A 23,671-nucleotide genomic window follows, 5' to 3' on the forward strand; every position below is an offset into this window, starting at 1 on the left:
AAGCGCCAAAAAAACCTAAATACTCGCCTGACTTCCCACTCCCCGCCGCCGTCTGCAATGCAGGCCATAGAGCTCTTCCGTCAAGCAGCCTGAGATGCCAGCTATCTGCTCAGGCAATGACGATGACGTCATTGCTCCAGCCTAGACCTGGCACAAGGCGGTCGTGATGATGTCACCGCTTTGCGATTGCCTGACCTAACCTCCTGCCTGTAGCCTATGAGGGTGAATAGCGGGACAGAGAGCCATTGACTTCTGTGTCCCGCTGCAGTAAATCGACTGTATGGCCGCCCCTAGGACAGTGATACAATTGCATTGTTGGGGGCCACTACATCGGGGCCCCTGGACAGTACATGGGACCCAAGCCCCAGACATTTTGACCTACAGACACCCCTGGGTTTGCTGATTTCTTAGTTTTGGATCCCTAGGGTTCCATATTACAGACCTGTAGGTGCTCCGCCTGCTGCTGTACGGCGCGTAGCATCGTATTCTTCCCTAGGAATGTCTCTGAAGGGGAACACCCACATAGCAGTGACTAGAGACGAGCGAATTTCAGATTTTGAAATTCATTCACACTTCGTTTGGTGGTAAAAGCAGAATTGCGTTATGGATTCAGTTTACTCCCCTGCATAACAAAAACGGGACGGAATGTCTCTAAAGGCATTCCGTCATAGAATTGCGTTATGGTCCGTGGTAACGGAATCCATAACGCAATTCTGCTTTTACTACCAAACGTAGCGTGAACGAATTTCAAAATATGAAATTCGCTTATCTCTAACAGTGACTCACATGCCACCATTTTTTACTCCGTGTGGCTGTATAAAGTCAGAGGGTGCACTCGCACTGTAGTGTACGGTGCCGATATCCGGAGATTCCTCAGACGTATGCTGTGGTATACGGCACCTATAGGCTCCCATTTATGTATACCGCGTGTCCGAACCTCACTGATCTGATATTGAAGGAGTATCTTGTGCAAAATAAATAAATAAATTGCTAAGGGGTTAATGGCGTGTGAAGGCTATTGTCCGCTCTGTGTTCAGACCACACGTGGGGTCAATGCTTTTTCTTGGTTTCTTTTAGATAAAATCGTATTCCAGACATGAAAGTTTATAAAGAAGTCATCAGATATGAATCTGCTCCGCTGTCAGGTAAGAAGCCGCTTTACTGCGGTGTAACGCATGATACAGGTACATAATGGCATGCGCTGTACCCGCCGACTGTACTCCTAGGCTCTGAGCATTCCCTGCGTATGTATGTGAAATGTATCCTTAGGGCTCCATTCACATGGCTAAGGACCTTCTGATCTCCATGGGCGGGTGTACATTATTATATCTTTATCTACTGCATAGCACGACGCAGCAGGCTGCACTCTCCTGTACGCAGGGTATATAGCACAATGCAGCAGGCTGCACTCTCCTGTACGCAGGGTATATAGCACAATGCAGCAGGCTGCACTCTCCTGTATACACAGGGTATATAGCACAATACAGCAGGCTGCACTCTCCTGTATACACAGGGTATATAGCACAATACAGCAGGCTGCACTCTCCTGTACACAGGGTATATAGCACCACGCAGCAGGCTGCACTCTCCTGTACACAGGGTATATAGCACAATGCAGCAGGCTGCACTCTCCTGTACACAGGGTATATAGCACCACGCAGCAGGCTGCACTCTCCTGTACACAGGGTATATAGCACCACGCAGCAGGCTGCACTCTCCTGTACACAGGGTATATAGCACCACGCAGCAGGCTGCACTTTCCTGTACACAGGGTATATAGTACAATGCAGCAGGCTGCACTCTCCTGTACACAGGGTATATAGCACAACGCAGCAGGCTGCACTCTCCTGTACACAGGGTATATAGCACCACGCAGCAGGCTGCACTCTCCTGTACACAGGGTATATAGTACAATGCAGCAGGCTGCACTCTCCTGTACACAGGGTATATAGCACCACGCAGCAGGCTGCACTCTCCTGTACACAGGGTATATAGCACCACGCAGCAGGCTGCACTCTCCTGTACACAGGGTATATAGCACCACGCAGCAGGCTGCACTCTCCTGTACACAGGGTATATAGCACCACGCAGCAGGCTGCACTTTCCTGTACACAGGGTATATAGTACAATGCAGCAGGCTGCACTCTCCTGTACACAGGGTATATAGCATAACGCAGCAGGCTGCACTCTCCTGTACACAGGGTATATAGTACAATGCAGCAGGCTGCACTCTCCTGTACACAGGGTATATAGCACCACGCAGCAGGCTGCACTCTCCTGTACACAGGGTATATAGCACCACGCAGCAGGCTGCACTCTCCTGTACAGAGGGTATATAGCACCACGCAGCAGGCTGCACTCTCCTGTACACAGGGTATATAGCACCACGCAGCAGGCTGCACTCTCCTATACACAGGGTATATAGCACAATGCAGCAGGCTGCACTCTCCTGTACACAGGGTATATAGCACAATGCAGCAGGCTGCACTCTCCTGTACACAGGGTATATAGCACCACGCAGCAGGCTGCACTCTCCTGTACACAGGGTATATAGCACCACGCAGCAGGCTGCACTCTCCTGTACACAGGGTATATAGCACCACGCAGCAGGCTGCACTTTCCTGTACACAGGGTATATAGTACAATGCAGCAGGCTGCACTCTCCTGTACACAGGGTATATAGCACAACGCAGCAGGCTGCACTCTCCTGTACACAGGGTATATAGTACAATGCAGCAGGCTGCACTCTCCTGTACACAGGGTATATAGCACCACGCAGCAGGCTGCACTCTCCTGTACACAGGGTATATAGCACCACGCAGCAGGCTGCACTCTCCTGTACAGAGGGTATATAGCACCACGCAGCAGGCTGCACTCTCCTATACACAGGGTATATGAAGTTATGTGTGGGTTTCCCTGCGGACACTCTCCACAGCGTCTGGATTACATATTTTTAAATCTCATCCGCTTTGCTGCTTCAGTAAATGCTGTTTTTCACTTTGGAAAAATCCACAGCCTTTACGCTGCATGTGGGCACGGCCGAGTTCACCTACCATCCAACTCCACTCATGAATATTTCTTTCCCATTCAGCTAGACATCATGACCGAGGGACGACCGAGCCGATCAGCTTTTTCTTCTCAAACCTGGAGGAACTGCTTTCATGGAAACCAACCAGCCAAGACATGTTTAATATCGCCGTGACCCCTCTGGCAAAACGGTATCCACCTATTGGTAGCCAGAGGCCGAGGACTCTCGTCTGCCATGACATGATGGGAGGGTATCTGGATGACAGGTAGGACAGATGATCTGAGACCTCGGTGTAACTTTTATATAACCTCAGACATGCGGGAAGTAGATCTGTATAACCAGACGTAATCTCTTCTGCAGGTTTATTCAGGGCACTGACGCTAAGGAGCCGTATGTTTTCTACCATTGGCAGTACATTGATATTTTTGTCTACTTCAGTCATCGGATGTTCACCCTTCCTCCAGTGTGTTGGACAAATGCTGCTCACAAACACGGCGTTTCTGTCTTGGGTAAGACTTGCAAGATGACTGACATTACATTACCTATCCATAAGGGCTGCTTGTACAGAGGAAAACACTTAAAGGGGTTATCCAACCCATATAATGCCCGGGTACCTCATACAGGTTATACTTGCCTCGCTCTCCAGCGCAAATGTCGCTACTGATACCCGCACGGCTGCATCTCCCTGTCGCACATCCAGTGTCGGGGGGAGCAGCCAATAGCAGACCACTACGGGAACGAGCCTCCCTAGCACCGTGGGTGACGTTGGGGATACTCGTCCTTCGTTACGGCCTGCTATTGGCTGCTCCCCCCCGACACCGGATGTTTTGATCTGTGCGACGGGGAGATGCAGCCGTGCGGGTATCAGTAGCGATGTGGCTGGAAGTATAACCTGTAAGAGGCGCCGGGCATTATAGGTGTTGGGAAACCCCTTTTAAAGCAGATTTGTCACTATAACCTACCTCACAATATGGGTAGGTTCACACAGTCAGTTTTCTGCATGCAGTTTTGGAATCCAAAATCAGGAATGGATCATAAAAGGACAGATACAACTTCTCCCCTTTTTTAATTCTCTCCTGGATTTGGCTTCCAAAACTGCATCAGGAAACCTGACCGTGTGACCAAGTCTGATAAGTTACTAAAACCTTTGGTACAAATATGTATAATTTTGTCTGTGTAATAAGCCCAAAGAATACATCAGTCTCCTCGAGCCCAGTGTATTCATGACAAGTGCCACTGCCTCTTCCCACCCTGACTGACGTTAGCAGCTATATGAGGCTCTGTTCACATCTGGTCTTTAAAATGTCAGGGATATTCCCCAGTGTATGTATCTCAGGAAGGAGCCTCTGATATATGGCGCTGTACAGTCATACAAAGCAAAATTTTGGCCATAATAAAAATACGCCTTCCTCTAAAATATATTTCTCGCTCGTATCATTGGGGGACACAGGACCGTGGGTATAGCTGTTTGCTGCCACTAGGAGGTGACACTAGGCTGAAAGCTGTTAGCTCCTCCTCTGCCAGCTATACCCCCTCCAGCCTGGAGCGAGCATATTGGTTTTTAGCTTAGTGTCGTAGGAGGCAGACCTCCCAGGGTGGCTTTCTTTGATTGATTTATTTATTTATTTACTTATTTTTTTTCTCCTGTTTAGTCTAGATGGGGAAGAGTCGCATTGCCTCTGTCTACCCGGCGGGGCTGGCTGGTGTCTGTTGTCCCACCGCTCTGCCTCCCCCAAGAAGAAAAGGTGGACCAGGGCAGCCTAGCTCCCCTGCTTCCCGCCAGCGCAAGGGCCACCTGTTCTCCAAGCCCTTCCCTCACCAGTCCCCTGCCACTTGTGTGCCAGCGACTGTAGAGGTGGTCCTGCTGGTCCATGGTGGAAGGGCGAATAACACAGATGAAGGCAGGTGAGTATATCCCTCCCTGTCTCAGCCCCCTACCTAGCACTTCTCAGGCGCTATTCGCGCCGTCGCCGGCCATGCGGGGGTAATTATTTTGCGGGTCCAACCGTGGGGGCGGCTCTGCTATTGTGGGCACTAGGGGCGTTTTTTTTTTTTTTTTAACCCAGCGCCTCTTTATCTCCCTCACTTCCCCGCCGCTGTGCCCCGCTACACGCACCATCCTGGGGTCCCGACCGTCCTGTCGGGATCCCTATGTGCCGCAGAGTGCGCGCGGAAAATGACACGTGGGCGTGGCTAGTCGGCAGCGCGTGGCGTTTGTCAGCGTCGCACCAGTCAGGCTCCGCAGCGTCCTGAGGGGGCCTGGCTTGCTTTCCCACCGCCCAGGAGTTCTCTCCTCCCTTCTTTCGCGGATCTCTGCAGCTCTGCGTGTGGGAACACAGGACCTGGCTTTGCTGGCCATTTTGGTAGGATATCGCTACCCCCTCCAGCATTGAGCTATCCACAGCATACCATGTCTGACTCAATCAATACTTTCCCCTCAGTCCACCTGCAGGGCTACCTACTATGCATGCACCATTTGCAAAGTAAAATTCCCTCGTGGACAGGTAGACTGCCATGCGCCCAGGTAGGTCCAGTTCGGGCGGTGGCTTTCTTCCAAGCGGTTCAATCCCTCCTCGCACGGGGGGTGATGACTCCGGTTCCTCTGGAGGAACGGTTTATGGGTTTTTATTCAAACCTGTTCGTGGTGCCCAAAAAGGAGGGCGTTGTCCGCCCGGTTCTAGATCTCAAGGTTGTAAACCCGTTTCTCCGTGTTCAACGATTCAGAATGGAGTCCCTGCGCTCTGTGATTGCAGCTGCCCACCAACGTTTTCTCCGTTTCGCTATTCAGTCGTGCCATTACCAGTTTGTCGCCCTGCCCTTTGGCTTGGCGACAGCTCCGTGGGTGTTCACGAAGGTACTTGCTCCCCTCCTTGCCCTTTTGTGATCCAGGGGCATTACTCTGCTCCCCTATCTGGGCGATATCCTGATCAAGGCTCCTACAGTCACTTAGTGCAAAGGAAGTCTGTGGATCACACTGGACACGCTCTCTCGCTTCGGCTGGCTGGTGAACTTGCAGAAGACTGCGGGCCGCCACACAGATCAGGTTCCTCGGCATGATATTGGATTCGGGCTCTGCGTTGGTTCGCCTCCCCCCGGACAAGAGGCTGGATCTTCAGCGGTCGATCCGTCTTCTCCTCCAGCGCTGGAGCACGTCAATCCGCAGTTGTATGCGGATACTGCATGCGACTGTAGTCTCCTTCGAGGCAGTTACTTTCGCAGTTTCACACCCGGTCATTTCAACGTGCCGTGATGTCATTATGGGACAAGTCCCCGAATTCCCTGGACCAGCGTAGTCACCTGTCTCAACAGGTACAGTCGTCACTCAGGTGGTGGATGACACCTTGAAGTGGGGGAGTCCTTTCTCTCAGTAACATGGACGGTCTTCACCACAGACGCCAGCCTTCAAGGTTGGGACGGGGTCTTCGCCACCCGGACAGTCCAGGGCGTTTGGTTTCCATCGGAGTCGAAACTGCCCATCAATATCTTGGAGCTACGAGCCATTTATCTGTCCCTTCAGCATTGGACCCCTCTCCTGGATGGCCGACCATTCAGGGTACAGTCTGACAATGCGACTGCAGTGGCTTATATCAACCACCAAGGGAGGACCCGCAGCCTTGCGGTGATGAAGGAATCAGCAAAGATCCTACAGTGGGCGGAAGCCCACGTTCCGGTGATCTCGGCGGTCTACAGTCCGGGGGTGGAAAATTGGATGGCGGATTTTCTCAGCCGGACGACGGTGAACCCTGGGGAGTGGTCCCTCTATCTGGAGGTGTTCGAGGCGATCTGTCTCCGTTGGGGCCGACCGGATGTGGACTTGATGGCGTCCAGGCTCAATCACAAGCTCCCTTGCTTCTTCTCTCGCACAAGGGACCTCAAGGCATACGACATAGACGCCCTCGTTTAGCCATGGGGCGGCTTTTCTCTCCTGTACGTCTTCCCACCCCTTCCTCTCCTGCCTCGGATTCTAATCGGAATGGAGGGCATCCGGACAATCCTAATCACCCCGGACTGGCCCCGTCGAGCGTGGTATACCGACCTCATTCTTCTTTTAGGGGACGCACCGTGGCCCCTTCCACTCAGGGACGCTACGTTTGACGGCGTGGCTATTGAAACCTTCATTTTGAGGCGGAAGGGTTTCTCTGATAGGGTCATTTGTACGATGATTAAAGCCAGAAAACCCACGTCATCCAAAATCTATTACAGGACCTGGAAGTCCTTCCTGCGTTTCTGTGAGGAACGCGGTCTCCCTCCCAGACGTTTCTCCCTTCCTACTATTCTTGCATTTCTTCAGTCCGGATTGGAACTTGGACTTGCGCTTAGTTCCTTGAAGGGACAGGTCTCAGCCCTGTGCATATTTTTCCAGCGTTCCCTGACTGTTAGGCCCTGTAAAGACATTTCTGCAGGGGGTGGCTCACACAGTGCCTCCTTATTGTCCCCTATTGCATTCTTGGGACTTGAACCTGATCCTGGGCTCTCTCCAGGCTGCTCCTGTCGAGCCTCTGAATGCGGTCTCTCTTCGATTTTGCTCTCCTGGAAAGTGTCCTTTTCAGTGGCCATCACATCTATCAGGAGGGTTTCGGAACTGGCAGTTCTTTCTTGCAAGGAGCCCTTTCTGGTGATTCACCAAGATAAAGTGGTGCTCCGCCCAGTGCCTTCCTTTCAGCCAAAAGTGGTGTCGGCCTTTCATGCCAACAAGGATATTGTTCTGCCCGCAGCCTTCTCATCCGAGAGAGCGTGAGCTCCATTGGCTTAATGTCATGCGGGCTTTGAGGATCTACCTGTCCGGTTCTGGTTCTTTTCGGCGTACGGACTCCGTGTTCGTAATCCCGGAAGGTCCTCGCAAGGGGTTAGCGGCCTCCAAGGTGACGATTGCCAGGTGGATTCGTCAGCTATTGCTGAGGCATACCGCTCCCAGGGCAGGGTTTCTCCCCCTGGGATCATGGCCCACTCTACCAGAGCGGTCGGTGCTTCTTGGGCTCACCTTCACCATGCATCTGCATCTCAATTGTGCAAGGCTGCGACTTGGTCCTCCTTGCACACATTCACCAAATTTTACTGGGTGCACTCTCTGGCCTCGGCGGATGCTGCTCTGGGCCGCAGGGTCTTGCAGGCCGCAGTGTAGTACCTAACTTCTGCGAGGGAGTTGTTTTCCATGGGGTTCTGGTTTTCCCTCCCCGTGGACTGCTTTAGGACGTCCAACGGTCCTGTGTCCCCCCCAATGATACGAGCAAGAAAACAAGATTTTTGTGAACTCGCCTGTAAAATCTTTCTCGCTTAGTTCATTTGGGGATACAGCATCTTCTTCGTGTGGCATGTAGGGGCAGTTGATTGCCGGTTGGGACCTCGGTTGTGGTTTGGTCCTACGGTGGTGTGCGGTTCTAGTTTGTTTTTCAGTTTACTTTCTGATTCTCCTACTACTAGGGCACAAACTGATATGCTCTCTCCAGGCTGGAGGGGGTATAGCTGGCAGAGGAGGAGCTAACAGTTTTCAGCCTAGTGTCCCCTCCTAGTGGCAGCAAACAGCTATACCCACGGTCCTGTGTCCCCCCCCCCCCCCCCAATGAACTAAGCGAGAAAGAGATTTTACAGGTGAGTTCACAAAAATCTCGTTATTGGCACGGTGTACTCCGGCATAGAGTTCCGTCCTAGGGGCTCAATACCGGAAAATAACTGATCAGTTTTATCCCTATGCATTCTGAATGGAGAGCAATCCGTTCAGGATGCATCAGGATGTCTTCAGTTCAGTCTTTTTGACTGATCAGGACAGAGATAATACCGCAGCATGCTACGGTTTTATCTCCAGCCCAAAAAACTGAACACTTGCCTGAATGCCGGATGCATTTTTTTCCATAGGAATGTATTAGTGCTGGATCAGGCATTCAAAATACCGCAATGCCGGACTCATCGACTGAAAAAATTGTAAAAAAAATAATAATAATGCCGGATCCGTTTTCTGGATGACACCGGAAAGACGGATCCGGAATTTCAATGCATTTGTCATACGGATCAGGATCCTGATCCGTCTTACAAATGCCATCAGTTGGCATACGTTTTGACGGATCCGGCAGGCAGTTTCGGCGACAGAACTGCTTGCTGGATCACTCTTCTGCAAGTGTGAAAGTACCCTTAGGCTACTTTTACACTAGCGTTAATATTTTCCAGTATTGAGATACGTTATAGGGTCTCAATACCGGTGTTCTGCCAAATCTCTATACCTTGCGAAAAGTCTATACCGGAAGTGACTCGGCCGCACCGGAATCAGCTGGAGGAGGGTGTGCGCTGAGCAAGCGAACATCCACTAGCTTAGTAAAAAATCATTGCAGCGCCGCGATAGAAGTACTTTGTCTACCGCGTGTGCGCACTTAGGGGTATAGAGATTTTTTTGCTAAGCTAGTGGATCGCCGCGCTGCGCACACCCTCCTCCAGCTGATTCCTGTGCGGCCGCGTCACTTCCGGTATAGACTTTTCGCAAGGTATAGAGATTTGGCAGAACACCGGAAAAAAAAGCTTCAGTTTTGTCCCCATTTATTGTCAATGGGGACAAAACTTAACTGAACGGAATGCTCCAGAACGCATTCCATTCCGTTTGGTTGCGTTCCCATACTGCATTCTGCGTTTTTCTTTCTGTCATGGGATGCGGAGCAAGACGGATCCGGCATGATCCACAATGGGGACAGATCCATTTTCTCTGACACAATCTAACACAATAGAAAATGGATCCGTCCCCCATTGATTTTCAGTGGAGTTGATTAGGGTCTGTTCTTACTATGTTAAAGATAATACAACCGGATCCGTTCATAACGGATGCAGATGGTTGTATTATCAGTAACAGAAGCGTTTTTGCTGAACCCTTCCGGATCCAGTAAAAACGCTAGTGTGAAAGTAGCCTTACTAAATGGACACCTGCTGCATTTGTGCCATTATTTTGCATTAAATACACTATCCTAAGCCTTTCTATAGGACTTTTATAAGTATCATTCATATTTGCTGCCTTTTGACCTTCGCACAGGTACGTTTATCACAGAATGGGAAGATGGCGCTAAAGTTTGTGAATCGTTTCTGGCTGGCGATGAGGCCACATATAAAGCAGTCGCAGATCAGATGGTGTCACTCGCACGTTTCTACAGGTTTGATGGATGGTTGATTAACATTGAGAATGTGCTCAGTGTAAGTAGTCAATATCTCCTTTAACCACAATTATTTCCTGCTATTACAAGAGAAAATATTACCTGACCTGAAGTTTTAGCTAGTTTTTTGTTGTTTTTTTTACGTGTAGCCTGCTGCAGTATCCCAGGTGCCCTTGTTCCTCTCCTATTTAACAGAGAAGCTGCACTCACAAGTTCCAGGCGGCCTGGTCCTCTGGTATGACAGCGTGCTCCACAGCGGGGAGCTGAAGTGGCAGAACGAACTCAATGACGAAAACAGGTAAATCTTCATTGATTATTATTTTTATTTTTTCTGCCAGTTAAAGACAGATAGTAGCACATATCCTTTTTTTCTAATCTGTTTTTATTTTCTGATTGCATTTTTTTTTTTATTCTGTTTCCTGAACATGATTATGTGGACAGCCATCTTGCCTCTGAGCTGTTCTTAAAGGGGTTATCCAATTTCTCAAATAGCCCCCCATGTGCTGGGCCCCTTACAGGTTATATACCTACCCTGCTCCCTGCGCCCCTCCTGGTCCCACGCAACGCCGCTGCTGCTTCTCCCTGTACACGGATGAAAACATCCGGTGTCAAAGGGGAAGCAGCCATTGGCAGGTGGGGACAAGGACGAGCCTCCCTAGCATCTCGGGTGACGCTAGGGAGGCTCGTCCCCGCCTGGCATTGGCTGCTCCCCCCCCCCCCCCTGTGTATAGGGAGAAGCAGCAGCGGGGACCAGGAGCTGGGTAAGTATATTACCTGTGAGGGGCCCGGCACATGGGGGGGCTGTTTGAGAAATTGGATAACCCCTTTTAACGGCATTTAGAAAGCATTGAGGCTAGGTTTACACGACGACATGTGTTGCGCGACAGATAGGGCGCAACTACACTGCAACATTTTGTCGCACCAATTTCGCACAACAGTTTTTATAATGATAGTCTATGGTGTCGCAATGCGACATACTGCGACGCGACAGTCGGCAGAAAATCCATCTCGAATTGATTTTTTGTGACTGTCGCAGTCGCAGCATGTCGCAGTGCAACACCGTAGACTATCATTATAAAAATTGTCGCGCAACAAATGTCGTCGTGTAGACCTAGCCTAAGAAAATTGCTTTACGGTAGCCCCATGGTCCATAGACACAGTGGTCAGGAGGGGACCTCATTGACTTCTATGGGAGAGTTTTCTGGGCATGCTCTGTGACCTGTGCAGAGGTCATTGTACAGGGAAAGAATAGATGAGCTCTGACAATCGCCTATTCTGAATGGAGCGTCCGGTCTTGGTTCCTTATCTTCCATCCTGATAATCTGTAATAGGACCTTTAGCAAATGTGTGGGGTTTTCAGTTCACTTCCTTCATCTCCAGAGGTCCTGTTCTCCTAGTTAGCTGAGTGTCACATGACCTGTAATGTCCGCTTCTTCCCCTGCCCTTATGACGTTCCGTACACAAGCCTGAGGGAGCAGGAGGAGCAGGTCTGCCTCTGTACACAGAATCTCACTGTGGGCTGTGCTGGTTGGAGCAACAAGCCATGTCCCCCTGCACTGCCTGATCTGCTGGTCACACCCCCTGCACTGCTGATCTGCAGGCTGAGCTGTCTGCCCTGTGTCTCCCCTCCCACTGGATTCTTCAGGAAAGTTTAACCCCTTCTACCATCAGCAGCACAGACTCAGGGCTGAAGGCTCTGCCCCAGGTACTGAGCAGCTGCAGGGTTTCCTCCTCAGGCTGTGAAGAAACAAATGCTGTGCACAGGATCTTCCCTCCCTCCTTACCCTGCAAATGCAGAGCTGATGGAGACCGGAGGAGTCCTCTTCTCTGTATTCTTCTGCTGGCTGTGAGAAAGTGTCTGCAGTGCATTGCACAAGAACAGATAGGGGGAAGATATTGTGTGTATCAGCAATGTCATTGTACTGTACAACTGGGACAAGAGTATCCCAGCAGTCAGACTGCAGGACAGCAATTTTATTCACTCCCTTTGCAGAGCAAGGGGAGGGGAAAGGCAGTCTTTGTTGACACCCACAAGTATTCATGAGGAAAACCTCAGAGATTCTTGTTACACACCCTACAGCTCTGCAACAGCATGTCAACAAAGGGGCCAGAACAGAAATAGGGAAATGAATAAATTATATATATATATATATATATATATATATATATATATATATATATATATATATATAATTTTTTTTTTTAACCAAAACTTGCAGATCATCAGATTTACAGTGCTTTATTTTTATTTTTTTACATAATTCGGACAACCCCTTTAATGTCTACATAAAAGATACAATCACATGGCAACCGAGCACAGATTCAGCGCTGCATACCCTCCTAATTTTTACCTACATGGCAGATTCACTTGAATGTGATAAGCCACAGCTCCCTTCACTTGGTTGGTCGAAGAGCTGCAGGGCAAGACAAAGCAGTGATGTGGCCCCTTCAGTCTCAGAAAAAGTAGGTGGCCCCAAACCCTGATGATTATAAAGTGGTTCCAATCTTTACAAGATGGGAATACCCTTTTAAGAATTGTTAGATTACTATAACATTACATAATCCTGAATGTATTATGTACTTAACCCTTACGTTACCAGCGTCGTACATGTATGGCGCGGGAGCGATGTGCGAACATGGCACCTGCTTGCACATGCAGTGGGCGTCATGGCCGGGAAGTCTCTCCTGTTTCAAACAGCAGAGACCTGCGGCTATTTGCCGTGACCGGCAATAATGCCGATCGCGGTAATTAAAGGCTTTAGATGCCGTGATCAAGTGAGATCACGACATCTAAATGCGCAGAAAACCAGAAGCTCGTGCTTCCTACCGACACCCCCTGCGGCCAGTGGGGCTGTCGGTAGTTGTTCTGAATGCTATCAGCCTCGCTGACAAGGCTGATAGTATTCATGCTGCAATTCATATTTTAGCCACCAAATGGCAGGCCAGCATAAGAAATGAGCAATTCACAGTAATAGTCATTTTAAAAATCCCTGATTGTACAAAATGAAAAAATAAAAAAACAGAATTTATAGGCTCATATATATGAGCTTCAAAATCATTACAAAAAATAAAAGTTTAAATTACCCTCTTTCCGTATAATATAAATGCCTAAATAACAATAAATATAAACATCATGGGTATCCCCGTGACTGAAAACGCCCATACTATTAAAATAAAATAAAAATATTCAAATACGGCGAGTGGTGTAACGGAAAAAAGGGTAAAAATGGCCGATTTGCCTTTTTTTTTTTTTTTTTTTCATTGCTTCTCTTACCCAAATAAAATGTAATCAAAAAGTCACACACACTCCAAAATGGTATCAATAAAAACTACAGATTCTCCCTCAAAGCCCCTATACAGCTCAGTAGACACAAGTATAAAAAAGTTATGGGGTTCAGAAGATGGTGATGTAAAAAAAACTTTTTTTTTTTTTTTACAAAGTTTAAATTTATTTTAACACAATTTAGACATCCAAAACCTATACATATGGGGTATCGTACTGACCCAGAGAATGAAGGGCATGGGTCAGTTTTGCTGCAAACGAAACGCTGTGGGAACAAAACCCATAAAATGATGGAGGAATTGCGTTTTTTTTCCAATTCCACCCCATTTGGAATTTTTTCACCGCTTTCCACTAAATTGTATTACATAATTATTAGTAGCATTAGAAAGTACAACTTGTCTCGCAAAAAAATAATAAGCCCTCATACAGCTATGTGAACGGAAATATAAAAAACGTTATGGCTCAAGGAAGAAAAATGAAAACGCAAAAACGAAAAAAAAAAAAAAAGAGCCAGTAGTGAAAGGGTTAACCTAACATTAGGGGCTCTGTAAACAATAACTCTAGTATGAACATTACCAGCTAGGACCTGGAGCTGCCCAGTTATGGAGGATCTGCCAGCGATTAGGTCGCATGTGTTCCTGAATCTGCCGGTTTACAGCATATACTGTAAATGCAGCTGAACAGGAAGACATCCATTTGGGACCTGAGCAGAAGAGCTCCCATCCTGTCTCGGTGGTCACATGAGCGCAGAGGAGACAGCGGCATCAGCATTGCAATGGAGGGATAGGTACCGATTGGACTATCTCCCCCTCCATAGGTCGGCACACAGCAAAATTTTCAAGAAAGCCCAGAAAATCTCTTTTTAGCAGGTGCTTGATCTAATGGCATGGCTGCATCATCTATGATTTCTGCATGTGCATCAGAGCATCTCTCCGGATCTCTAGGAGAGGCTTTCGCAGACATACAGGCCCCAAGGCCATGGGTAGTGAAACCAAGAAACCTCTTCCAAGCTGCCAGGAGCAGGGGGAAGCCGACTGTGGGAGGAAAGCTCTGATTAGTTAGTGAACATGAATGTCACATTGCTTAGTTCAGGGATGCTCAACCTGCGGCCCTCCAGCTGTTGTAAAACTACAACTCCCATCATGCCCGGCTGATAGCTGTAGGCTGTCTGGGCATGCTGGGAGTTGTAGTTTTGCAACAGCTGGAGGGCCGCAGGTTGGGCATCCCTGGGCCTTAGTTTAAATATTTGTAGCTTATTTTAATCTACATCTCTACGTTTGTCACGTTTTTCCTGTGTCCATAGACAGTTTTTCGCTGCATGTGATGGAATTTTCACAAACTACAACTGGAAGGAAGAACACCTGCAGCGCATGACCGCAGAGCCGCGCAGGACAGATATTTATGTTGGCGTGGATATCTTCGCCCGGGGAGACGTTGTAGGAGGAAAGTTTGAAACCTTCAAGGTAACTCAGTATGTTGTCGTGTAGCTGCTTCTACTATGAAAGCATTTCTTATACTTCTTGCAGGAAGACACAGTATGAACAGGTACCTTGCAGAAGATTTATATCTTGATTTTTTGTTTTGTGATCTGTTTTTCTCTTTGTGAGAAGAGCTTAAAGGGGTTGTCTCAACTCCAACATAGCTGGCATGCCACTACTACTACTAGCTGCAGAAGTGAACAGGAGCGCACTGCGCATGCGCGACCACCCTCCATTTATTTCTATTAGAGAGCCAAAAATCAGCTATTGCCTGCAGTCCCATACAAGTGAATGGAGCTGTGGCTAACGTTTGCTGTACTTGGCCACAGATCACTGATAACGACTTTTTGTAAAGTCTACAACTCCCATATTATCATATCACTTCTGTCCATGTCAATATCTCTTGAATCGACTTTTTTTTTTTCATATACTAAATTGCATTAAAAAAAAATTTTTACATATACTAAATTGCATGTTTTTTATATTTTTTATTTTATTTTTTTAGTCATTGGAGATGATCCGGCAGTATGGCTTCTCCGCGGCGTTGTTTGCTCCAGGATGGGTGTACGAATGCTTCAATAGGGAACAATTCCTTGAGAACCAACACAGGTAAGAGTATAGGACACCTACGTGTCAAAATGGTTGAAAGGGTTTTCCAGGATTTTTGTATATCCTCGAGACCCCCGCCGATCAGCTGTTTGAGAAGGCACTGGCACTCCTGTGAGCTCTGCGGCCTTCTCTGAGCTTACCAAGCACAGCGCCGTACATTGTATAGTGGCTATGATTGGTATCGCAGCTCAGCACCATTCACTTGAATGGGGCTGAGCTGCTCCTAGGCTACGTGACACATGACTGTGGCGCCAATGGCCCAGCAAATGCAGAGAGAAGGCTGTGGCGCTCACATGAACGCCAGTGCCTTCTCAAATAGCTGATCGGCGGGAGTCCCAGGTGTCCGACCCCCACTGATCAGATACTGATGACCTATACCCCTTTAACAAGTCTATAGCTGTCCATACATTTCAGGCATTCTTCAGTTTAAAATGATATGTGACCGGTACTACTGCCTGCTGGGAAAGCGATCTGTGATGCTTGATTTTATTCGGCTGTCGTCGGCTAAAATTAGGCCTCAACATTGTAAAGATGCTAGTGCCCCCACCTGCTAATAGTGCCCCCACCTGCTAATAGTGCCCCAACACAGTAATAGCCCCTGAAATTTTTTTTATTAAAAGTTACTTTCATTGTGGGAATGGTTTTAAGTATCGGCCTTGCTGTCAATGGCAGGCTGCTGGCGTATGTTATAATGTCACTGCATCATGCTGACCCGCCAGGTCCTAGCACCTAGTAAGTCGTAGGCATGAAGTGACCTATGAGAGTGAATGGCATCTGCCATATGTGTCCTGAGGTGGCAGATACCTTTGAAATGTATTGCCCAATGAAGAGTAATCCATCTTTCTAATATATGTCAGGCACAGTAATAATACTGCTCCACAGTCAGACTGCACGCCAGTGTGTAATTACAGCATGGTGCTCGTCTATTACGCAAAAGTCTATAGTGGGAAAAGCGTTTTAGGGTCCATTCTCACGTCCGTAGTGCATTGCAGATCTGCAATGCACCTGCCCGGCACCCCCATAAAAATGCCTATTCTTGTCCGCAATTGCAGACAAGAATAGGACATGCTCTCTTTTCTTCCGGAAGATCGGTGGCGCGCTCCGGAAATGCGGATGCAGACAGCACATTGTGTGCTGTCTGCATCCATTCCGTCCCCATAGAGAATGAATGGGTCCGCACCCGTTCCACACAATTGCGGAACGGTTGCGGACCATAATTGCAGACGTGTGAATGGAGGCGTGAATCAGATGTGTTCACATGCTGTAGCTGAATTGAGTGTTGTCAGCAACAGGGAACAATCCAATGTGTGAATACGCACCAATAATTGATGGAACTAAAGAAGCAATGAACAAAGCTTTATAGGGTTCTGCCACACCTCATGGCGGTGCTGTGTCTTGCAAGTGGGAAATCACCGAAGCGATTGCCAAGAGACAACAGTATGCGTGCACTCATCCAACGGCGCAGAAGCTGAATGTGCTCCTGTCCAAGTTGCTAGTGCTGCAGTCCCTCCTTTCCCAAGTGGTGGACTCTGCACCTTTCAGAGAACTGATTGCTTGTGCCGAGCCGAGGTGGAGAGTCCCAAGCTGTCATTTCTTTGCCAAAAAGGCAGTACCAGCCCTGCACTCACATGTACAACAGAAGGTGGGCCAGTCCTTGAGCCTGTCGGTGTCTGCCAAAGTGCACGGCAGCGCCGACGTGTGGAGCTGTAACTATGGTCAGGGACAATACATGTCCTTTTTACGGCCCACTGGGCAAATGTGGTTCCTGCATAGCCGCACCAGCAACTTGGCCAGGTGACACCGCCTCCACGTTCTCACGCTGTTGGTCCTGCGACAGTGTCCGCCTCTGCCTCCTCATCCTCCATCGTGTCCTCAGCCTCCACTGCAGGGACAATTCAGTGTTCCTCCAGCATACCACATGTGTAGGGCATGGCGGTGTCACGCTGTTCTGCACCTCGTTTGCCTGGGCGAACAAAGTCACATTGGAGGAACTGCTCCGTGTCAGCAAGAAATCGAATCCTGGCTTTCTCTGCGACAACTTAAAATTGTAACCCTGGTAAACGACAACGGGAAGAACATTGTGTCGGCGCTGCGTCAAGGAGGGCTGAGCCATGCGCCCTGCATGGCACATGTGTTCAATCTGGTTGTTAAGTGGTTCCTAAAATCTTCCACCCTTCTGCAAGACATCCTAAAAATGGCCAGGAAACTTTGCATGCACTTCAGCCACCGCAAAGCACACCCTCCTTGAGCTGCAGCGGCAGAATGGCATCCCCCAACATGAGCTGATATGCAACGTTTCCACTCGTTGGAATTCCACCCTCCATATGTTAGACCGACTCTACGAACAGAGAAAGGCCATAAACTATTTCCTGATGATCCAAACGGACAGGAGTACTCCCCTGTGTAACTTTGATGTCAGCCAGTGGCAGCTCCTGCATGACACCTGCCATTTGCTCAGCCCTTTTGAGGAGGCCACATTATTTGTCAGTCGCCAGGAATACGGGATGAACAACGTCATTCCACTGCTTCTTGTCCTAGAACAGATGCTGGTAAATCTGGCTGGTCAGGGAACTGGAGACGTGGTGCCTAGATCTCACGGCCACATGAGCCCTGTGGGGGCTGAACTGGAGGAGGAGGAGGACTTGGAGAACAAGCAATGTGTAGTGAAGTGGGTGGTTTTGCTAGACAGGTGACAGAAGAGGAGGAGCAGGAGCAGCCAGAGGAGCTACAGGGTGATGAGGAAGACGAGGCACAGGACCCAGACACACCGTGGCAGTATGCAGTGGAGATGGAGGCAGGGAGTCCCTCTGAATCACTTGCGCAAATGTCCCGATGCATGCTAACTTGCTTGGGTAGTGATAGCTGAATTGTCACCATTAGGCAGAGGGATGGCTTCTGGCTCTCAACCTTTTTGGACCCTTCCTACCGGTCCAAAATGGGGGGCCTTTTTTACACCCGCTGAGAGGGAGGACAAACTGAACTACTATAGAGACATCCTATGTAGTCAGTTGGCCGCTGCCTATATGCGCCATCGTCCATCCTCTCGCAGGTCTGACCGGCGGGCCCCTCTGCGCTCACGTTCCACTGCCATGGCTGCTGGGGAGGGGTGGCAGGTACCAGCTCCATCAGCAACAGCCTGAGTCTAGAGTTGCTGATGAGTAGCTTTCTTCACCCGCATAATGAAGAAACTACTCCGCACCTGGAGCAGGATCTGAAGCAGCAGGTGGTGGCATACTTGGTCAGCACCCTGCCAACCCCACATTGAAGACCCACTGGACTACTGGGCAGCCAAACTGGATTTGTGGCCGAGTTTGCCCTGGAAAAGCTGTCCTGCCCGGCCATTAGTGTGTCATCAGAGGGGGTGTTGAGTGCGGCGGGGACCATAGTTACCCCAAGAAGAACTCTCCTGTCCACCCAAAATGTGGAGAGACTGACCTTTTGTCAAGATGAATCAGGCGGGGATCAGCCATGATTTCCAAGACTAGATCATCCATGGTGCCACACCAACATTTTGACAAGAGACCGGGTTCTTCTGGCTACCTGCCTCAGCTACTATTCTGATGCTGCCACCCGCCTGATGCCACACATCTGATGCCAAGTGCTCCTTCTTTCACCCACCATCTTCAGCAGGTACTGGTATTGCCACCCACCTCCACACTATGTCACCTTGCCACTCTGTGGCCTCCTGAAAGCTGCTCCCACCTACAGACTCTGTCATTGAGCCACTCTGTGGTCTCCTCATGCTGCTTCCACCTCACCACTATGTCATAGGGCCACTCTGTGAACTTCTCATGCTGTTCCCACCCTCCCCACTTCATGACTGGGCCACTATTTTGCCTTTTTGGCTTGGCTGACATCATCACTTATTTGACCCTTTCTCTGATCTGTCAGAAGGAAGAAAAAATGAGACGCACAATGGATCCTGTCTATGTAGCAGCTGTAAGGCCTGTATGGTCCCATCAGATTTGGCTTATGATTTGGTAGCCAAAAGCAGGAGTGGGTAGAAAACACAGAAGACATGCAAATATTCTGTTCACGTGTCATCTCTGTTTTGGATCCACTTGTTTTTTTTTTGTTTTTTTAGCAATACTGATCGATTGCTGACCGAGTAAAGGCGGATGCTCCACAGACAGGATCAGTTTTTTGGGTGTTATTGTTCTGAAGGATCAGAGGAAGGGCAAAATACTCAGTGATGTCCACACAAACTTACGGCTGACACCCTCTCCATTCTGTCGGGGGGGCTCTACTTTTATAAGCATTTAATAGAACAGGTTCTGTAGACATCTATGTGGAATCAGCTGACGAGGGTGTAAAAGGAGTGCTCTTCTTCTTGACGCTAACATCGACTGTAAGGCTGAGTTCATACTTGAGTTATTTGGTCAGTTTTGGTCCCGTGACTGCCCACAATAAGTGAAGTGTGCAGTGATTCTGAGAGCGACGCCTGTCATCTGCATGTCATACTGACTCACAGTATTGTTTCACTACCACAGCAGACTCCCTATGCGTGTTAATGCAAGGCACAGTGTTCTACACCACTATACAGGCTCTTTGCAGCCAGGAAATAGCCATTTTTTTAAGTAATTCGCTACAAATTTATTCGGATCGGACCGGTGAATCTAATTTTTGAAAAATTCGCTCATCTCTAGTCCTTTTATTTTTTTAGGATGTTAGAAGGCTTTGAATTTTGACATTTTCAAGAAAACTTTCAAAACTGTGGGGCACATTTATTAAGACCAGCGATTATAACCCGTATATCTGGCGGTGGATCCGCCGCAGTTATGTAGAGGCACCAGCCTCAGTGTAAGACCGTTTCCGAGCTGTCTGACATTTAGACCATTTTCTATGCCTAAACCAGGATCACAGGTTTAAACTAGATGGATGTTTTCTCTCATCCTTCCTAAGTTAATACCATATGTAGCAAAAAAAATCCTACTCCATGTTGTGTGTCTGATGGTATCTTCTTTGAATATTCTTCTGAATTTCTGTGTGCTCTTTGATGCAGGTTCTGGTCTCTCTTGGAGAATCGCTCTACAATCACAGCCTCAGGACACTCCCTATCTGCTCCTCTTTCTGTCTTGGCCGTGGGGAAAAGCGATTTTCGTATGGACAGGTTGCAACGCATGTTCTGTCATTGAACTCCCCGATACGTGTGCAACAAGGACCTTTTTTTTATTTTTATTGTAAAAGTACTACAACTTACAATTTTCCAAATATGTGCTGTCATTGAATGTGAACACTATTGTTTACATTCACAGACAGCAAACCAGTACATGGCTAGCCCAGCTGTCGGCTAAGAAGCGCTCTGTAAGCGAAGGCGAGGTTCACAGCTACTGCATGCAAAAGCCTTATGTCTGAATCAGGCCTTGGTCAAGGCGCATGTGTGACCAGCAGTTCATTCAAATACCTACTCATTGCATTTGAATGGAGGACTTGAGACCCCTGTTTTATTGATGACTCGGGGTCCTGGCAATCAGACATTTAAAACCTATCCTATGGATGGGTGATGATTGTGCTTTGTGGGGCATCCTGTTTAAAATATACAGTCATGGCCAAAAGTTTTGAGAATGACACAAATATTAGTTTTCACAAAGTTTGCTGCTAACTGCTTTTAGATCTTTTGTTTCAGTTGTTTCTGTGATGTAGTGAAATAATATTACAAGCACTTCATACGTTTCAAAGGCTTTTATCGACAATTACATGACATTGATGCAAAGAGTCAGTATTTGCAGGGTTGGCCCTTCTTTTTCAGGACCTCTGCAATTCGACTGGGCATGCTCTCAATCAACTTCCTGCCCAATTCCTGACTGATAGCAACCCATTCTTTCATAATCACTTCTTGGAGTTTGTCAGAATTAGTGGGTTTTTGTTTGTCCACCCGCCTCTGAGGATTGACCACAAGTTCTCAATGGGATTAAGATCTGGGGAGTTTCCAGGCCATGGACCCAAAATGTCAACGGTTTGTTCCCCGAGCCACTTAGTTATCACTTTTGCCTTATGGCACGGTGCTCCATCGTGCTGGAAAATGCATTGTTCTTCACCAAACTGTTGTTGGATTGTTGGAAGAAGTTGCTGTTGGAGGGTTGTTTTGGTACCATTCTTTATTCATGGCTGTGTTTTTGGGCAAAATTGTGAGTGAGCCCACTCCCTTGGATGAGAAGCAACCCCACACATGAATGGTCTCAGGATGCTTTACTGTTGGCATGACACAGGACTGATGGTAGCGCTCACCTTTTCTTCTCTGGACAAGCCTTTTTCAGATGCCCCCAAACAATCGGAAAGAGGCTTTATCGGAGAATATGACTTTGCCCCAGTCCTCAGCTGTCCATTCACCATACTTTCTGCAGAAGATCAATCTGTCCCTGATGTTTTTGTTGGAGAGAAGTGGCTTCTTTGCTGCCCTTCTTGACACCAGGCCATCTTCCAAAAGTCTTCGCCTCTCTGTGCGTGCAGATGCGCTCACACCTGCCTGCTGCCATTCCTGAGCAAGCTCTGCACTGGTGGCACTCCGATCCCACAGCTGAATCCTCTTTAGGAGACGATCCTGGCGCTTGCTGGACTTTCTTGGACGCCCTGAAGCCTTCTTAACAAGAATTGAACCTCTTTCCTTGAAGTTCTTGATGAGCCTATAAATTGTTGATTGAGGTGCAATCTTAGTAGCCACAATATCCTTGCCTGTGAAGCCATTTTTATGCAACGCAATGATGGCTGCACGCGTTTCTTTGTAGGTAACCATGGTTAACAATGGAAGAACAATGATTTTCAAGCATCACCCTCCTTTTAACATGTCAAGTCTGCCATTTTAACCTAATCAGCCTGACATAATGACCTCCAGCCTTGTGCTCGTCAACATTCTCACCTGAGTTAACAAGACGATTACTGAAATGATCTCAGCAGGTCCTTTAATGACAGCAATGAAATGCAGTGGAAAGGTTTATTTGGGATTAAGTTAATTTTCATGGCAAAGAAGGACTATGCAATTCTTCTGATCACTCTTCATAACATTCTGGAGTATATGCAAATTGCTATTATAAAAACTTAAGCAGCAACTTTTTCAATTTCCAATATTTATGTAATTCTCAAAACTTTTGGCCCACGACTGTAGATCATCAGGGTACATTGGCCTCTTCCTCACCTTCCGGTAATCTGTAAGCCCTCTGTAAATCTACAGAAATGATCTGTCCGCCCACAGTAGGTGGAGGGAGTGAAGGGTTGCAACCGCAGCTTCGTTCTCTGTGTTCCTTTGAAACTGCATGCTATCACTGCTGAGTAGTAGCAAAAAGGAGAGGATATCTGAATGGAGGCAGCATAAAAGAACACCAAAGGGTGAGGGCGTATATTACACCAAGAAGCGTCTGGCCACTCGGCAATCATGCAAAAGATAAAGGGGGTCATTTATTAAGACTGACGTTTTGGAAGCCGGTCTTAAAAAGCCCCTTTAGCTGGCGGTGGACCCTCCGAAGTTATGTAGCGGCGCTAGCCTCTACAAACCTTCGACGTGTCCACCGCCAGTCTAAATGTAGGCCAACTTCCTTGCTGCCTTAAATTTAGACCATTTTCTACTCCTAAAACGGGCGTAGAAAATGATGAATGAGACATGCCTGCCAGCCCCTTCCCTGCCATGCTACGCCCAAAATTTTAGACCTGGCGTGACTGGGGAAAAGTCGCAGACTGCAGCCGCAAATAACCTCTGCGCCACAACCTGCGCCAGTAATACACCTAATGTAGGCATATTTCTGATAGTAAGTGACCTCCAAAGTTTTTAAGAATGGATAGAGGGATCGAAAAGGCAAGCAATGTTTGGTTCTATTCTGGCTCATGGGGGAGGGGTGTGATGTCCATATGTCCTAGTAGGGTGTATGGTCTGAGGTCGATTTTAACACAAGTTGCTCACCTTGATTGTTTTATTCTAAGATTCTTCTCCTATTTAGTAATACTGTCTTCAACATATTAGGCAGAAGAAATCGGTCCTTGGTTTAACCTGAGCGCTCAGGAATTACAGCCAATCTTTTCGGATGTAGCTGTTGATGAAGGTGCCAGTTATGTCAGGTCTCGGATCTGCCCACAAGATGCCTGGCATGGAGGAAACTCCCTCCTCATTGAAGGAACACTGTCAGGAGAAACCAATGCAGTGTCTTTCAGGTAAGTG

The 23,671-nt window shown here is 48.1% G+C and overlaps 1 protein-coding gene across 1 annotated transcript in view; it reads left to right on the forward strand.

Moving 5' to 3' along the window:
• Positions 1 to 23,671, forward strand: part of ENGASE (endo-beta-N-acetylglucosaminidase) — a 47,761-nt gene that overhangs the window by 1,846 nt on the left and 22,244 nt on the right. The window contains 10 exon segments of the mRNA XM_040438502.1: positions 1,078 to 1,145; positions 3,092 to 3,293; positions 3,389 to 3,537; positions 10,038 to 10,195; positions 10,305 to 10,453; positions 14,742 to 14,901; positions 15,422 to 15,525; positions 20,528 to 20,547; positions 20,550 to 20,635; positions 23,477 to 23,664. Coding sequence (XP_040294436.1) covers positions 1,097 to 1,145; positions 3,092 to 3,293; positions 3,389 to 3,537; positions 10,038 to 10,195; positions 10,305 to 10,453; positions 14,742 to 14,901; positions 15,422 to 15,525; positions 20,528 to 20,547; positions 20,550 to 20,635; positions 23,477 to 23,664 — 1,265 coding nt within the window. The 5' untranslated portion in view covers positions 1,078 to 1,096.

This window comes from Bufo bufo, chromosome 6 (genome assembly GCF_905171765.1).
Source record: "Bufo bufo chromosome 6, aBufBuf1.1, whole genome shotgun sequence".
Lineage (NCBI taxonomy): Eukaryota > Metazoa > Chordata > Amphibia > Anura > Bufonidae > Bufo > Bufo bufo.